Raw genomic sequence first — 17307 nt, 5'->3', positions numbered from 1 at the left:
GATCAAAAAATCAGAACTCCCTGGTGAACACAGGAAGTTAAAGAGGCAGTGAAGGAAAAGAAGAAAGCATATCAAAAGTTCCTGGCAAATAAGTCAGCTTTTACTCTTACAGAATACAGAGACAAATGTAAGAAAGCTAAACAGTGTGTAAAACTAGCTAAACAAAAGTCATGGGAGGACTTTGGCAAGAATATAGAAAATAAATATCAAGAAGGTGGCAAAATATTCTGGAGGTTGTTGAAGAAGCTTAGGAATGGAGGAAAGAGTGCTGTAAAAGGAATTAGAGATGATAAAGGTGAAATGAAAACAGGAGAAAAAGATATCCTTGAAGTATGGAGTAATTACTTTGAAAAACTGCTAAATGAAACAAGCAGTGATGACAGCACAGTGATAAAAAACACTGACCAGGCATGCAGTTAGGAATACATATCCATACTTGAAGTAGAAAAAGCCATCAAAGGCTTGAAATGTGGAAAGGCAGCAGGAGTAGATGATATTCGACCAGAAATGCTGAAGTATGGTGGTATAAGAGTCTTACAGTGGCTGCACTGCATAGTTCAGAAAGCCTGGACAGAGGGACGAATTCCCGATGATTGGAGTAGAGCTCTCATAGTACCCATATATAAAAAGGGAAATAAAACTGAATGTGAGAATTACAGAGGTATTTCCCTACTGGGTGTTCCTGGTAAGATCTATGCAAGTATACTTGAGAAACGGTTGAGAAGAATTGTGGAAGAAAAGCTTGGTGAAGAACAAGCTGGATTCAGGCCAAATAGAGGCTGTCAGGATCAGATCTTCACTTTACGACAAATAGTCGAGAAAGCATGGGAATATAACAAAGATCTGTATTTAAGTTTTGTCGATTTGGAAAAGGCATATGACAAGGTGCCAAGAGAGAAGCTATTCAATACGCTGCAGTTATATGGTGTCAATGGGGCATTATATCAAGCAATACTTAGTCTTTATTTGAGTTGTGAGTCAGCAGTTAGAATTGAAGGAAGTACAGGAAGATGGTTTAATGTTAAATCTGGTGTGAGACAAGGATGTACATTATCCCCTCTGTTATTCATTATCTATATGGATCACATTATGAAGGAATGTGGTATTAAACCTGATATCAAAATTGGAGATGTTAATGTCAGCTCTTTGCTTCATGCGGATGATGTTATACTTCTAAATAAATCCGCTACAAGTCTGCAAGATTCTCTGACTAAATTGAATAGCTGTTGTAATAGATATGGTATGAAGGTCAGCAATAAAAAGACAAAGACAATGAAAATAGGCAGAATCATTGAAAATGTCAACTGTGTTGTGAATGGAGAACCTGTGGAACAAGTAAAACATTTCAGCTACTTAGGCACAATTTTTACTGAAGATGGTAAACTAAATATAGAAATAGACAACAGAATCAGCAAAGCTGGTATCGTGGGAAGTCAATTGAATAAATTCATATGGAATAAGAAAGAAATTAGTCGGAACACTAAATTAGCTGTATACAAGACTGTGTTCAAACCAATTTTAACTTATGGATCTGAGAGCTGGGTCAGAAGTAAAACACTTGACCAAAGACTAGAGACTGCAGATATGAGATTCCTGAGAAAGATTAGAGGCGTGAACAGATGGCATCAATGGCAATATCATATTAAAAATGAGGATATTAGGAAAGAACTTGACATTGTCAGCATCCAGGAATGCGTTAGCAGAGCTAATCTCAGATGGTATGGTCACTTAAATAGAATGAGAGAGGAAAGATTAACAAAACAAGTGTTCTCTGCCAGGTTGGCAGGAAAACGACCCAGAGGAAGACCAAGATATAGGTGGATTGATATGGTACAAAGTGCCTTAGACGATAGAAATATAAGATCTGATAATGTTGGAGTCTTGACAAGTAACAGACTGATTTGGAGGAAAATTGTAGATAGGAAGTTAGTAATGATGTAATTTTTTCATGTAGTACTGTCATATCCTGTACACCCCTTGAGGGTACATGGCAGGAATTTGATGATGATGATGATGAATTTTAAAAGATTACCAGATGTAATAATTGCATACTGAAGTATGAAATTATTATACAGTGTAAATATCAATTTTGTGTATACCATCAATTTCCTATTATGGGAAGATATGTCTACAACTGACATGTAAATCTTATTCTCTTTGGTAATAAGTATCCACTCAATTAATCAAAACTTCAACAAACCAGGACCAAAGATAAGCTGAACCACAGCATAATGTTATATGCATTCAAGACAGAGCTAATGCTACTTGCCAAAATTTGGTAACTTTAAATTTTAACAATGTGTGTGTGTGTGTGTGTGTGTGTGTGTGTGTGTGTGTGTGTGTGTGTGTGTGTGTGTGTGTGTGTGTAGATAGATAGATATTATGCAAATATGACCAATGAAAAGTTATAAAACTATACCTACTGCTCTATACATGGATTTTTTTTCAAGCCACCATAGGCCTCCAATAAGAAGAATGATGGTCTCACACTGGGTGAAGATGATTTTTTGATGTTGCTAATATAAATGGTGTTGTTACTAGAACAAAGAAACCATACATTCTAAAGTTTGGTTGTGTCAGTCATGCTAAATAGTAATTTATTCAGGATATGGAGTTCAAGCAGAGTAGAGAGTAGGTACTCTATTCAATATTAAACAAGAAGATAAATATATAAAATTGAATGCAGTTTCAAGTACAATGGGCTTGTCTGTAAGAGACTGCTTAAGGACCAAAAGTGGGAAAATGGGAGGAGACTTGAATTTTGTATTCTTTGCAAGAATGTGAAGCAACCAGGATTTCTGACTCAATGTCTACTTCTTGTTTTCCCAGTGTTGCTTGCTAATAAGTATCCGCTCCTATACAAACTAAGAAGGATGAACTAACAATTTAGGAGTTGGTTAGAAAACTCCAAGACATATCATACAACACAATGAAATAGAATGCCACCTGGGACACTGCCTGGATAAACAAGCTTCAAAGTGTTTTTGTCAGGTAATTAGGACAAATAATGAAAAGTTGACTGCTTGAACAACCAAAAAACTCAACAGAAATGATGATGAATTCCATCATTGTAAAAAATTATGTAAATAATAGAATGTAGAAATACTATGTGGACATGAACACTGCTACCCACACAAGGAGGACTAAAAGATGAAATCCTTCTAAATAATGATTATGATTATCAGATGATTTACTCAGAAAATAGTAATCTGGAAAATAAAAAAAAAGACACAATTATAGTATTCAACCATAAACATGGCACTTTCATAGTTGTGCTTCACTATACGAACACCACAAAGTAATCATTTATTAAGTTACTAATATTTCAGTGGATTTCAAACCAACATCTGAGAATAAAAATATACCCATTGTTGAATACAGAGCACTTGATGAAATAGTTGTAGAAACAATTCACTATAACAAGTAAAAATGATTTAATGCACTATCATGGTGACTTCTAGGGATGGAGAAAAGAAAGTTGATTCGGCAATGTCAGATTAGAGATAGTCATAAAATAAATGCCTCTCAAACATTTGGTAAATTAATGCAGCCATACTCATTGAGGTTAGGAGAGTGGTTCAGAGTCACTTGATTCTAAAAAAAAAAAAACAGACTTGTAATGAACTTCCGGGCAACGCAGTCATCTTCTTTCATTTAATACTATATGATTTATCCAGAGTGCAGATACACTTTCTGATCTGTCAATCATAACTTGTCATAATGATAGTAACTGTAAAGTAGATCTTCTGGACTCTCCATAGTAGGCTAAGTTGTAGACACATGGAACTTTAAATGCTTCAGGATGTGTGTTAGTGGATGGAGTTTGTCCTAGGAGAATGGATAAAGGTTGCTAGCTGGATGTGCAGTTTTAAACTGTCATGGACATGCAACAATAACCAAGTTCTTCAGTATTTTATGGTTATTGTTATTCTTTTGGAATTATGGCAGAAGCAACAAGCTGTGAGGCCAGTATATTATGTTGACTAAATTGTGCATGTTCTTCTGGTCTAGTTTGCCTTATGGTGGTATGAAAACACCATACCACCTCCATATGAGATTGGCTAACTTCACATTCAAAAGTCTTTATTTAGTTAAATTAAGGGGTAACGGTTGCGGAGCTGCTGCCTGTCACTATTTAAACCGTGAGGTACGTAAATTTCAGATGTAGTGAATACTGAAGTTAAACTTTCAGCATTTAATTTTTTTATTACTGAAGTTAAACGTTCTGCCAAGGTGAGGCATATTATCGTTACGAGATAAAGCACTTTTAGTTAAGCTGTATTATCAGAACTCCGAATGTGCAAGAGAGGCAAGTGCTCCATAGTGTAACATTCATAAAGGATGGAGCACCTCTGCACATCACAGGTCCTGTCCAGCACCTGCTGTGACCGACATTTGGCAATGACCATGTCCTCAGTCGCTCTTTCCCGCACGAATGGCCACCAAGATCTCCAGACCTTACACCTTGTGACTTTTGGTTATGGGGCTACTTGAAGTCACAAGGTGTACAGAGGTCGGCCGACGTCATTGGCCATGTGGAAAGAAGCTATTTGCCATCATGTGACAGGAATTACAGCTGAAACCCTCTTCAATGCTGTGAAGGGTGTCATGCGATGTCTGATGTCCATTCTCATGAATGACGGCCGTCACATTGAGCATTTGTAATCCTAGTTGCGTTGTGAACTGTGCTGTGCCACTGCACAAACTACCGACACAACTGAAGCGCCACCTGTCGATGGCAAATGTAACTATTCTGGTAATAAAATTTTTCGTTATTAAAAAAAAAATCCCATGTCTTTCTGTGCATTTCTTTGAAAATCGCATCGTTCTACTGTCTATACTTTTCTAATTATTGAATTTTTACTTTTGGATCACCCGGTATATATTCCAGTGTGCGTGTGTGTGCACGCGCAAGCACACTATACACAGAAATAGATATTCAAAAAAATAATACACCTGGACCACACAACAGTGGTTGGAGGTAAATGTGCCAGACCACACATCACCATCTGGAAATCCTGATCTGAATCTGTTGGACTTCAAACGTGGTCAGAGCTTGAGAGAGAGAGAGAGTAGCCAGAATCGTCAGCCTGAAAATAGATTTGGAGTGAGCAGTGGCAGCGTTTCCGTTGGATGTTGTGCATGCCACCATCAATATGTGTTCACATAGACTTCGAGCATGCGTGAAGGCAAAAGGGGGGGACATTTCAAACATTCGGTGCTGCTATATGCACGTTATACATGTGGTTTGTATGTGCAGAAAGCTGTAAATGATTTACTAATAGATTAAAGGTTTATGCACTGTTCAAGTTGTAACAGTATTTATGACTAGACTAGTCATACACTGAAATAGCACATGACAAAGGAATGAATGATTCATTGGTACAATCAGAAAAACTTCACTAAGTCAGGTGACAATTCAAGCTAAAGCAACAAGTCTCTATAATGTGGTAAAAGAAAATGGAGGTGAAGGGGAACTTTTCAGCAGGCTGTGGCTGGTTTTATAACTTTAAAAAGTAATGGGGTCTATAATCAAACTATTATTTTTCAGGAAATTACAACATATAATGACTATTAATCATAATAATTTTAATTGATACTGCCAATATTTCAGCAAAGTCGATCTGCCATCATCAGGGTTCACATGGGCTCTATAATCAAACTATTATTTTTCAGGAAATTACAACACATAATGACTATTAATCATAATAATTTTAATTGATACTTCCAATATTTCAGCAAAGTCAAACTGCCATCATCAGGGTTCACAGAACAATGATATGTGCAATGGCAGGCACTAAAAATGGGTAAATGAAGCTGAAGTTCCGAGAATAAGCACTTCCCTAATTTGAGGCAGTTTCCAGGAATAGCCTCTCATATTTGTATTTGCTCTGGTGGAATAGAGTGGACTTTTTTTTCCAGTGTATCCTGTGGTGGGTGTTCAAAGCATATCCAGCAAGTTCAGAGTGGCCATAATGGTGGATACGGATGTAGTCCATGTTTTCAGAAATAGTGATATTAGCTGCCCTGCCTGTTTGGCCATAGTAGGATAAGCTTGCAACTGCAAGGAACCTGGAAAAACCTGACAGGTCTAATGAATGTAGCTGGTCTTTGGTGAAGCAGATAAGGGATACCAATTTTTATGGGGTCTGTAAGTGGTTGTAAGGCTGTATTTCTTTATGATTTTTGTTAATTTTTTAGATGTACCACAGATGTATAGAAGGGTGACAGTTTAAATAGTATCTGTTCTGGAGGGGAGGAAGGGGGTTGGCTATAGGGTTTTAATATTTTTTGGATTTGGTGGGGGATTGTAGTCATTGGCTAAGAAAGTGTTGAGAATCTGGTCAAGTTCAGTAGTTAGGGCATTGTTAGCAAAACTGATTAATCAGTTCTGCTAACAGTAACTTCCAAGGTCAAGAGGTGACCTTTTTAAGGTGTCATTACACCCCAATGTGGATGACAGTGACTCATCCATATACAAATTAGATAAAATCATGAGATGAGAGCCAAAGTGCTCTCACAATATACTGGCAACATTCCTTCACACATAAAAAAAGCTCAGCCCACTTGAAAGCCAGTATAGAAAACCTCACATTCCAACGCACTGACATAATGATCGATTTTGATATCTCCTTGCTATTCACTAGTGTCCCACTTAAAGATACCTTAAACCTTATCTAAAGTATATTTTCTCCTGATATCTCAGCCCTGTTTCAGTTCACCATGAACTCTAGTTATTTTGTTTGGCAAGGAAAATTCTACAAACAGATAGAAGAGGAAACAGCCACTTCTCCACCCCTGGCCAACTTCTTCATGAAGAACTTCAAAGAGAAAATCTTAAATTCTGCCCCATGTAAACCCAATGTCAGGCTATGCCACATAGATGTGTTCTCCATTTGGCCACATGGCCTGGATACTTTCAACATATCTAAACAATCAACATCCCAGGATCCAGTTCACCTTGGAAAAGAAAAAACAACAACAGTCTCCCCTTCCTAGGCACTGATTACACGCCAGCCTAGGATATGATATCAAATATGATAACAGTGCCATAACCACATTCTCAACAATTCCTTAGCCAATAGCTACAATCCCCCACAAAATCCAAAAAATATTAAACCCCTTAATCCCTCCTCACTTGAGAACAGAGACTACACAAAATCTATCACCATTCCATATCTCTGAGGCTCATCTGAAAAATTAACAAACATCCTAAAGAAATACAATCTTACAACAAACTGGAAACCACACAAAAAACTGGCCTCTCTTATCCACTCTACCAAAGACCAGCCAGGTATTTACCAGGTTCCTTGCAGTTTGCAAACTGTCATATTACAGCCAAACATCCTCCTTCTTTTTTCTAACATGGAGTTTAGGCCAAGTGGCCTGTTCCGGTCTCATGCCATCTCTTTCTTGGTCTTCCGATTCACCCACCATACACTGTAATGCAGTATTCCGATACATACACTGTAATGCAGGATAGATACACTGGAAGAAGGCCACTCTGCTCCACCATAGCAAATACAAATATGAGAGGCTATTCTTAAAATCTGCCTCAGCCCCGAGAAAACCTCAACAAATTTTGGTGCATAAAAGTGCCCCAAATATGGTAAGCACTCATCCTTCTGAAATGCCACTCTAGGGCCAATTTTGGTTACCTTTCTTCAGCCTCATTTACCCAATACTAGTACTGTATGCACATATCATCGTAGAAATATTCGATTAATATCCATTATACGTGGTAATTTCCTGAAAAATAATAATTGTGAATAGCTAATGTACTTGCCTTTCTACCAGAAGTATATCTAAACTGTAGTGATGATAACGATGCTGACACAAATTTTCCCAACTAGTTAGAAGAAGTGACTCAAAAAAGCAGGTTACAAGGATTAATGTTGATGAAATGGGTTTGTTTGGTAAGATGCCTTTGTGCACTTATTTAGCAGAAAAGAAAAAGTTGAAACTAGGTTATAAAATTTTAAAAGACTGTTGCACACTTTTATTAGATGGAAATGCATCTGGTGGCTTTAACTTAAAGCCTTTGATTGTTTACTGAGTTGAAAATTCAAAGGCTCTCAGGGGCTATGCTAAGAGTGCTCTTCCTGTAATATGGCGATCAAATAAGAAAGCACAGATGACATGACAAATTTTTAAGAATGGTTTACAATTTAAGTTTTGCCCTGCAGTCAAACGTTACTTCAAAAATAATGATATGGATTTTAAAATTTTGTTGTTAATAGACAATGCATCATATCATCCTACTGCCATTTCTGACTTTCATGAAAATGTTAAAAAAATCATTTTTCTGTCAGCCAACACAACATCATTATCGCAGATAACGGGTGTCATTGCTACGTTTAAGGCTTACTATTTAAGACAAACTTTTTCTCAAGTCATAAAAGCAGCAGTGGAAGACGGAGTCAAGATTTCTCAATATGTTTTAATATCAGAAACGCTGCTGAAAACATTGATGAATGGTTTGAAGTAACTGCTAACAATATGAGAGCTGTGTGGTGACATGTTTTAAAAATCAATGTAAATTATGCATTGATTTTTTTTAAAAAATCAATGCATAATTTACAATTATGTTTAATTTAACATACGTATTTTATTGTATATTCTATTGCTGAACACACACACATATCAATACATCAACTATACAATGTCTAGTCTCTAGAGTAAGGTTCTCAATCCATGACTAATAGACTAAAGATTTCCAATTTTTCATGAGTGAGCTTATCACAAAAAAACTCTTATTGGCACTTGTTAATGTACTATATGCAATGATTATTTTCTTATTTTTTTTAAAAATAACAATTCTGCTGATAAAGCTCCAGAACTTTTAAATGGGCAGGCTGCTCCAAATCTTCAACAAGCAGAATGGCAGTGTTCTGATGCTATCCAATGATGATAATCTTACAATACGTTCATAAACATCTATATAATGTGACCCCACAGTATGCATGATGGCTAATGACTGTGTGATGAAATGCTAACCTAGGTTTCTACATAGTAACTGATACAGAAACATTTTACAATAAAAAATGTTTGTACATTCCTGCCCCACATTGTGATTACGAAAGGAGATTTTTAAATGATTTTTCTGGAGAATACCTAACTAGGCTTTCTAATTTTATCTTGCTTTGGCAGGAAATGCTATATAAAACATCATAAAAGTGGCATTTCACTAGGTTTTCTGAAACTCTGCAGCAACTGTAAAGCATTCGTTGGGAAACATAAAATGTGTTTTATTTAAAAAAATAAATAATTTAAATTCCATTTTAACAGTTAAGGTTTTTTTTTAAGATAAGAAATCTGTTAGTGGAAACAGGTACTGAAAACAGGATTGAGTTTTATTATACAAGAAACAATTAAACAACCCACTCACTTTTATAATCTTATTAAACAAAAAGATTTCTATATTTTAACTCCCCAATATGCTGATTAAATCAAGCAAATACTACAAATACAAAAGCTATGCAATTGTAATTTGAAAAAATAAAATCTCTAACCTCCACCACCTCTACCGCCACGGTTGGTAAAACCGCCTCCCTTGTCACCACGTCGGCCTTCTGCAATATCAACTCGGAGAATATTGCCAGCAAAATCCTGCAAAAATGAGAGGAAATCATTCTTTAATACATACATAAAGAATTAACAGCAACTAACTTGAAAAGTAATCAATTCTGGTAAAAAAAAAAAATGAATTCAATAAATGCAGAACTGTGAAATCATTTTCTCAAAACACCTGAAACTGAAATCCAAATATATTTACGAGTTAATTCAACAATGCTACTTACAATTCCTTATCAGGAACTAAACTGTTGAAATGATCTCTTTTGTCATGTAAAACTTCGAATTTTCATGAGCAAGTTTCATTTCTGCTCATAACAGCAAACAAACACCATGAATAATGAGATTAAAGAAAGAGATTATTCTTTATTACAAGATATATGAAAAATAAAGGCACAGGGCATAGTTTTTTTTTTTTTTCTTTTTCAAGAGACTAGTTCCCAAGAAGACTCCTACCATCTCCATATGGAATTAGCTCATCTTCAGCTGAAAACCTCAAAGGTTTTTCCTCTTCTAGGATTTGAACCATAATCTTTCCAAATGATGAGTAAATCTCAAGTAGCTTACTTACAAATACACTACAGAAGGCAATGCAACTGTTGCAAAGTATCCTGAACTTTTAATAGTCAATATGGTCAAATGTTCGGATTTTTTGTAACAAAATTAAGCTTTTGTGTAAATTTAAATAGTTTCTTTACACTGTTAGAAGGCAAATATGACAGATGATACTGTTATGTGGTTCCATTTTCAAGAGTAACAAAGACTAGCCATGAAGAATTATTGGTCATATATATTATAAAAATTTTACATAAAATATGAAACACTCATATGTGGTCATTTGATTATCTGATTGACAGGTTTATGGTTTACTGATACAAGGACATCAAAGGTCATAATGCACCAAAGGTTGCCTACAGCTGTACACAGTGATAAACTAGCGAATAATATGTTATATACAAAAAATTAAGTTAAGCAATACAGTATATACACATAAATAGATTATACAGTAGAATCCGCTTATTGTGATCACAGATAACATTATCAATCGGCTATTGTTATCAAAATCAGTCAGTCCCAAAACACACCATTTAAAATGAATTAAAAATAATCCATGTATTATAATCAAACTTCCAGTTATTGTTATCAAAATCCTCGAATGTTTAGCCTTTTGCATCTCAGAATTAAGAACTTTACAGGTTAATTAGGAGAAAATTTGACAAAGAACATTTGTTGAATCTGACTTTTGTGTTAATCTTCTTTTAATCTTAATCTTCCAGGCAAATGCAGGTGGGTATAAATAGTCGAATTGTGATTTTCCGAGTTTATTTTCATACTCTCTTTCAGTAAGTGAATTTGACTTTTAAGTGCTCATTAAAACAACCCTTAGCATTATGGCAGAAGCAGTAAAAAACAAAGATTTATCTTTTCAAGAAAAGCAAAGAATTTTGGAGAACTATGATAAGTTGCCCAAAATGAGTCAGCGTAGTGCAGCTGTACATTTAAAAATTTCACAACCACTCTTGTATAAGATCTTAAAAACAGATCAAACATTGAAACTTCAACTCTTACTAATGAGAACATGGATCAAGAGAGAGCCCGATCTGGTAAGGATACTCAAGCTGAATCAGCATTAAAAATTTGATTTAGTAATGTCAGTGAAAAAAATGCTTCGATTAATGGGCCTTTAATGCATCAAAAAGCAGAACTCGCAAAAAAAATTTCACCGCAACTGATGGATGGTTTAACAGGTGGAAAAAGTAAGAGAATATTGTGTACAAGTATATTCATGGTGAAGACAAAAGTGCTATTTTTTTTTTTATCAGCTGATAAGTGGATTAAGACTGAGTGGCCAAAAATTATTGCTGAATATTCTCCCGAGGATGTTTACAATGGTGCAATGCCCAGCATATTTGTTTAGAAATGAAAGTACTAAAGGATTTAAATCTTTAAAAGAGTGAGTAACAGTTCTTTGTTGTGCTGATATAGAAGGTGAGAAATGAGAACTTCTAGTGATTGGAAAAAGTAAAAATCCTCGGTGTTTTAAAGGTGTCAAAAGCTTGTCTGACTAATGCCATTTCAACAATTGGTTAGTTAAGTGGGATCTTAAATTAAAGCAAAAAATTGTCTTGTTAGTAGACAAATGCACTGCACACACAAAATTTTTCTTTAATTTATCATTAAAGAACATCAAAGTAATCTTCTTGCCTTTGAACACAATGTCGTTGATTCAACCATGTGACCAAGGCATCACACAAGCTTTTAAAGCTTATTATTGCAGGGAAGTTCATGGTATGTCAAAAGAAAAATTTTTCAAAATTGGTTGGATATTGGATTGTAGCCACCACTTCAACAATATTGAAGTGGTGGCTACAATGACAGTGTTGGAAATATGTCAAACTGCTTCTGATGAGAACTTTAAACTAGTAGAAGGAAGTGATCCTGAACTTGATTATATAAAAGACAAATGTGATGCAAGTGAAATTGCAAAAAAGATTTCCCTTACTGATGCACTGAATTTGGTAGCAATGTCATGGAAGCAAGTCTCAGAGAACTACTGAAAACTGTTTCCAAAAAAGGTGGATTTTTTTTTAAAAACAAACTCTGAAACTCCTCCTTCCAAAGAATTTGAATATCTTACAAATGAAATTTTTGGTAAAATCCCAGAATAATAATAATAATATGTCAAAAGAAGAATTTTTCAAAATTGGTTGGATATTGGATTGTAGCCACCACTTCAACATTGTTGAAGTGGTGGCTACAATGATCAGTGTTGGAAATATGTCAAGCTGCTTCTGATGAGAACTTTAAACTAGTAGAAGGAAGTGAACCAAATACAAGTATAGAAGAACAAATTTTAGAAGCTTCTCCAACCAATGCCCAAATGCAAGAAGCTCTACGAATACTTCGTCACGGTGTGCAACAAACTTCAAAAAGCATTATGAGCATGAGCAATTTATTCATGAACTACTATATTCAAACATACAACAGATAACACTAGATAAGTTTTTAAAATAAATTTTGTTATTGCTTATTAAAAAGTTGTTTATATGTAACAAATTAAATAATGTTCATAACAATAAATTGAAATAAATGATGCAATTTTTATATCCTTTGCTTAATTCTATCAGCCAATTATTGTTATCGAAAAATGAATGTCCCAAAGTGATCACAATAAGTGGTGGCTACTGTATAATCAAATGTTTGTATAAATTATTTCTCTGTAAAAGGTTAAAAATGTCATGCAGTTTGCCTGAGTCAGATAACATCTAGGTGTATATAATTCAGTCAGATAAGTAAAAATTTCTTTCCTATCTCACATGAAGTGCTAGCACTCAGCCAGAATATGCCAATTGGTAAGACACATTGCATTTTTCACACATAGATGGATTATCAGCCCTCAGTAAATAAGAATGTGTAAGATGACTGTGACACATGCAGAGCCTAGCAAGAACAATTTCCTGGTTTCTGTTTCTATGTTGACTAGACTACCAATGCTTATTCTTGTGTAATTTTTGTCAGTGCTTCCAGACATGACTGGCTTTGGGCAATTAGTTTTGAACTTATAAACTAGCTGCAGTCTGTATGTAGTACTGTTGAAAAATACATTAAAAAAAGTATGAGCTGTTCTGGCAGTCTCACATTCCAACGTGGCTGAGAATCCAGCACAAATGAACATCCAAATTAAAGGTCTTCATTTTGTGCAACAGTTGTAAAATCTCACTAAACATTGGATGTGGATTATACATATGAGAAGAAATAGTCTATAGATTTATGGTCAAAGCAACTCAGGCTATGTGGCCAGTGTATTATGCATGTTAATTGCATCTGTTCTAATGGCCGGTTTGTGCTTTGTGGGATGAAAAACCCAAATTTCTGGGAAGAAAAAAAAAACCCTGCCACCTCTGTATGAGACTGACTAACGCATCTTCAGTTGAAAAGCCCTGATAAAGAAACTAAACATCTGTGCAAAAGTGGGAGGAGTGTGTTGGTAAGAGATGGGTCATTAATCAATCTAATTGCCCACCTCTGTATTGAGTCAAGCATTTTTGAGAGAGCTCTTAAGGTTTTCCACTTCAAATGTGAGAGCAGTATTCAATAGCTGGACGGATTTATTATTTGTATAAGGTTAACAGCTGTTCAGAGGTGAAGTAACGTCTTGAGTGAAAGAGAAATCCTAGTTTTTTAGAAGCTGAGGATGAAATGGTTGTGAAGCATTTATGCCAGGAGAGGCTTGATGTCAGGATAATTCCAAGAAGAGAAATCTTATCCTGTCTGGAAATTTTAGTGTTGTCAAAAATAACTCTGGGAGAAAATGGTTCATTTTTGTGAGAAATAAGACAGAACTGGATTTTACTAGCATTGAAATCGATGAGATTATCTGAACCCCACTGGAGGATGGCTTGGAGATCAGAATTGAGGGCAGTGGTTCTGTAGGTTGAATTGTGAGTTGTATAGAGTAAGATTTATCAAATGAATGAGAGGAATGCAATGTGCTGTCATCTGCAAAACTGTGTACCAGGTTGCAGGTCAAGTGAAATAGGTCACTGATATATAGAAGGAAGAGGGTTGGTGAGAGAACAGAACCTTGCAGAACCCCAGCATTAGTTGAATGGTGACAGGATAAGGAACTGTCTATCATCACACACACACACACACAATGTGCATCCAGACATAAAGCTGGCAATCCAACTGCAGAAGTTCTGAGACAGACCAAATGATGGAGGTTTGCTTAGTAAGTCGTTGTGCCAGACCCAGACAAAAGCTTTGGAGATATCAAAAATGGGAGAAGCTCTTCAGTGATTGAGTTAACTCTGATAGCAAAAAGTGTCGTATACTTAAGACAGAGCCTTTGGGAGCACCCTGTTCTTGATGATATGGCTGATGTAGCAAACTTTCCATTCTGACTTGAAAGACTCGGATAGACGAAGTTTTTAATAAATATAGGAAAGAGTCCTCTGAGACCTAGGCTATAAATTTTTAAAATGCCATATCTCTAGGCTGTGTCAAGATTTTCAATGTCAAAGAACAATGAAATCAGATGTTCTTGTTTCAGGAATGCATTTCTTATATAAGTATTTAGATAATGGATGTCATCAATACCTACTGCACTGGGATGAGACAATGATAGAGCTTTTTTTAGTTCCTCCTTAAAGCCATACAATTGACCATTTGTTATCTGAGATGAAGCTGATTAATCTTTAACCTCACAAACTGATGATGCAAATCTTTAAGTTCATCTAGAGAAAGCTTTTATAAACACCCATGCTTCACATGAAATTCAAACTCGCAACCTTTGTAAACAAATAATGCCTTTTCCGTTCTTTCTCTCCTGGTTGCATGGTGGTCAGCATTCACTGTATAGAAATTATGAAGGCAAAACATACATATTGGAGCAATTATCTTATTTTATCTTAGTTTTAATTGCACCAACACGTGTTTTGTCTACATATTTTTTACACAACAGCTTTTACCAAATGAACAATTGCCATTTTAGCCCTATCTGATGTTTGAAGACTAAGGAGAGGATAGTTCAATCTCCACCAGTAGTCAATCAGAGACAGCCGGCCCAATATTATTACTAATTATAAGTGACATCTGATGAAGAAATGGCTGTCAAGTGTTGCCATCTCGTGGTCACTAACCTTAATATGTTACTGTCTGAAATAGTGTGAGTTCTACAGTCAATTTTCTTCAGCTTATGGAACAAAAATCCCACTTGCCCATGGCAGAGATTGATTATCTCAGAAAGGCTTAGAAAGAGTTTCTGTAGTCAATGACTAGAATCGAACTTCAGGCTTTCTCTGTAGGTAGCCTAGTGAAGAGGGCAACCTTCACTGAACTACAGGCCTTGGCTGAATAACACTATATATGAAATGAGTATTTGTTAAGCATGAATACAAAATATTGTTTGTGCACAACATAATCAGACTCCTTAATACATTCATAGCAGGCTGTGTTAGGTATGTGTTATGGCAACCACAAGAACCAGGAACTCCCTTTACCACATGTATGCCTCTTCTGTCAGGCAGGAGCATTTTCACAAAATTTATAAGGCAAATTATTTTGACATTTATTGATAAAATTTTGTAAAATTACCATCCATGAACTGTTTTAATGATAGATGATTCCTGATTGCAAGTTTACACATACACTTTTATTTAGTTTAGAAAATTTGCTTTCTGTATTATAAGCAGGTGTTACCAAGTATTTTCTGCAACAGAAAATTTCAAAGAGGATGATGTCAGGACAAATGTACTTAGTTAAATACTGTGTTTGGTGCTACAATAAAACTGTTTTGCTTGCATGTATACAAATAAAATGGTGGATCAGAGATATGATAGGAGATCTGTTTTTCATTATGAAGGGTTATCTTCATTCCAGTTGTCTCAAATTAATAGTGCATAGACTGTAAATCGTAAATGTCTCTGTAGTGTATTTAGTGGTACAATAAAACTACTTCTTTCCTTTACATTTGTAGTATTGGTGTCTGTTGAATAAATTGAGTAAAAATACATCTATTCCTGAATAAATTGAATCCTACACATCATAAATAGAGGATGGCATTTGTTAATCTCCAACAAAATACTCAACTATGCAGGATATCTGTTATTGATAATATAAAGAGCAACTGACAGAAAAGAAAAAACTTGTGATAAGAGTAGGATACCACCAGGATAATTCTGGTGCTGCAATAAAATAATAATCAGAAATTATTTATGTACATATTACTACGTAAAAAGTGTATATTGATCATTGGTGAATAAAAAAACTTAGAAACAAAGTGAAATATAACAAAAATAGAAATAAATAACAAGCACAACAAATTGTACAGATGATATGTTGCTCCATCATCCCCACACATATTCCTGATCAACATCTCCAATAATGTTAATCATCTGATTAACATTATTAGATCATTGGATAATAATCTCCTATAGTTATTTACTGAGCTACCAATATATACAATTGTTTATTACTAGTTAGTTATTTACATCTCACAAATCTCTTTTCCTCTCCTCATAAGTTTTTTTTAGTTATGCCTATCATAAATGCCACATAATGAAGCCATGTCCAACTGTTTGCATATTGTCTATGGTTTCTTTTGCACCATAAGTAGCTGCAGCAATAACCATATGTTGCATTGCTCAGTGCTGTGCACCACCACAAATACCACTCTCGTTCACTGTGCTAATTTGACAGTGTTTTGAGAACCATGCGTTTCTTAGTCACATATCATGAATTTATGTTGATGAATATTGGTACATATTCGTTCATATTCAAATTTGGTAGCTCGGAATAAAGACATTTTCTAAAATGAAATATGTAAATTGTGTTACAGATCAGCTTTGTATGACCATTTACAATTGCTTTTAATGATTGGGAACACTAACTTTGAACCCCGATTAAGCATAATTATGTCATATCAAAAAAGAATTCCATACTTCTCACCAATCTCTCAAAAATTTATTTGTGCACGGTTATATTCTGTATTTTTTAATTAAAAAATTTTGTTTTCTATCTTATATATAAATACATAATATTCTCAATTTTTTATCTCTTTGCTCACAAGTGTAAAATATTTACTGTTTGGTCCTTCTCAGAAAAGGTTTGCCAATTCTTGATATACAGCATATATGAAGCAATTAATTTGTTCTAAACTTTTATTTTCAATCATGATTTTACTTCAGACTTCCTCTAAAAGCCATGAACATTTGGTATGAGCAAATCGGTATT

General features: G+C 35.0%; 1 protein-coding gene across 1 annotated transcript in view; it reads right to left on the bottom strand.

The window, feature by feature from the left end:
- Positions 1 to 17307, bottom strand: part of LOC150102002 (eukaryotic translation initiation factor 4H-like) — a 144300-nt gene that overhangs the window by 26150 nt on the left and 100843 nt on the right. The window contains exon 5 of the mRNA XM_090399948.1: positions 9513 to 9609. Within this exon, the coding sequence (XP_090256074.1) occupies positions 9513 to 9609 (97 nt within the window). The remainder of the gene's footprint in view (positions 1 to 9512; positions 9610 to 17307) is intronic.

The sequence above is a fragment of the Typopeltis vanoorti genome, chromosome 11 (genome assembly GCF_054136105.1).
Source record: "Typopeltis vanoorti isolate ZY-2024b chromosome 11, IOZ_Tvanoo_1.0, whole genome shotgun sequence".
Classification (NCBI taxonomy): Eukaryota; Metazoa; Arthropoda; class Arachnida; order Uropygi; family Thelyphonidae; genus Typopeltis; species Typopeltis vanoorti.
The sequence above is the reverse complement of the archived record's forward strand: the minus strand, read 5'-3'. Positions and strand labels throughout refer to the sequence as shown.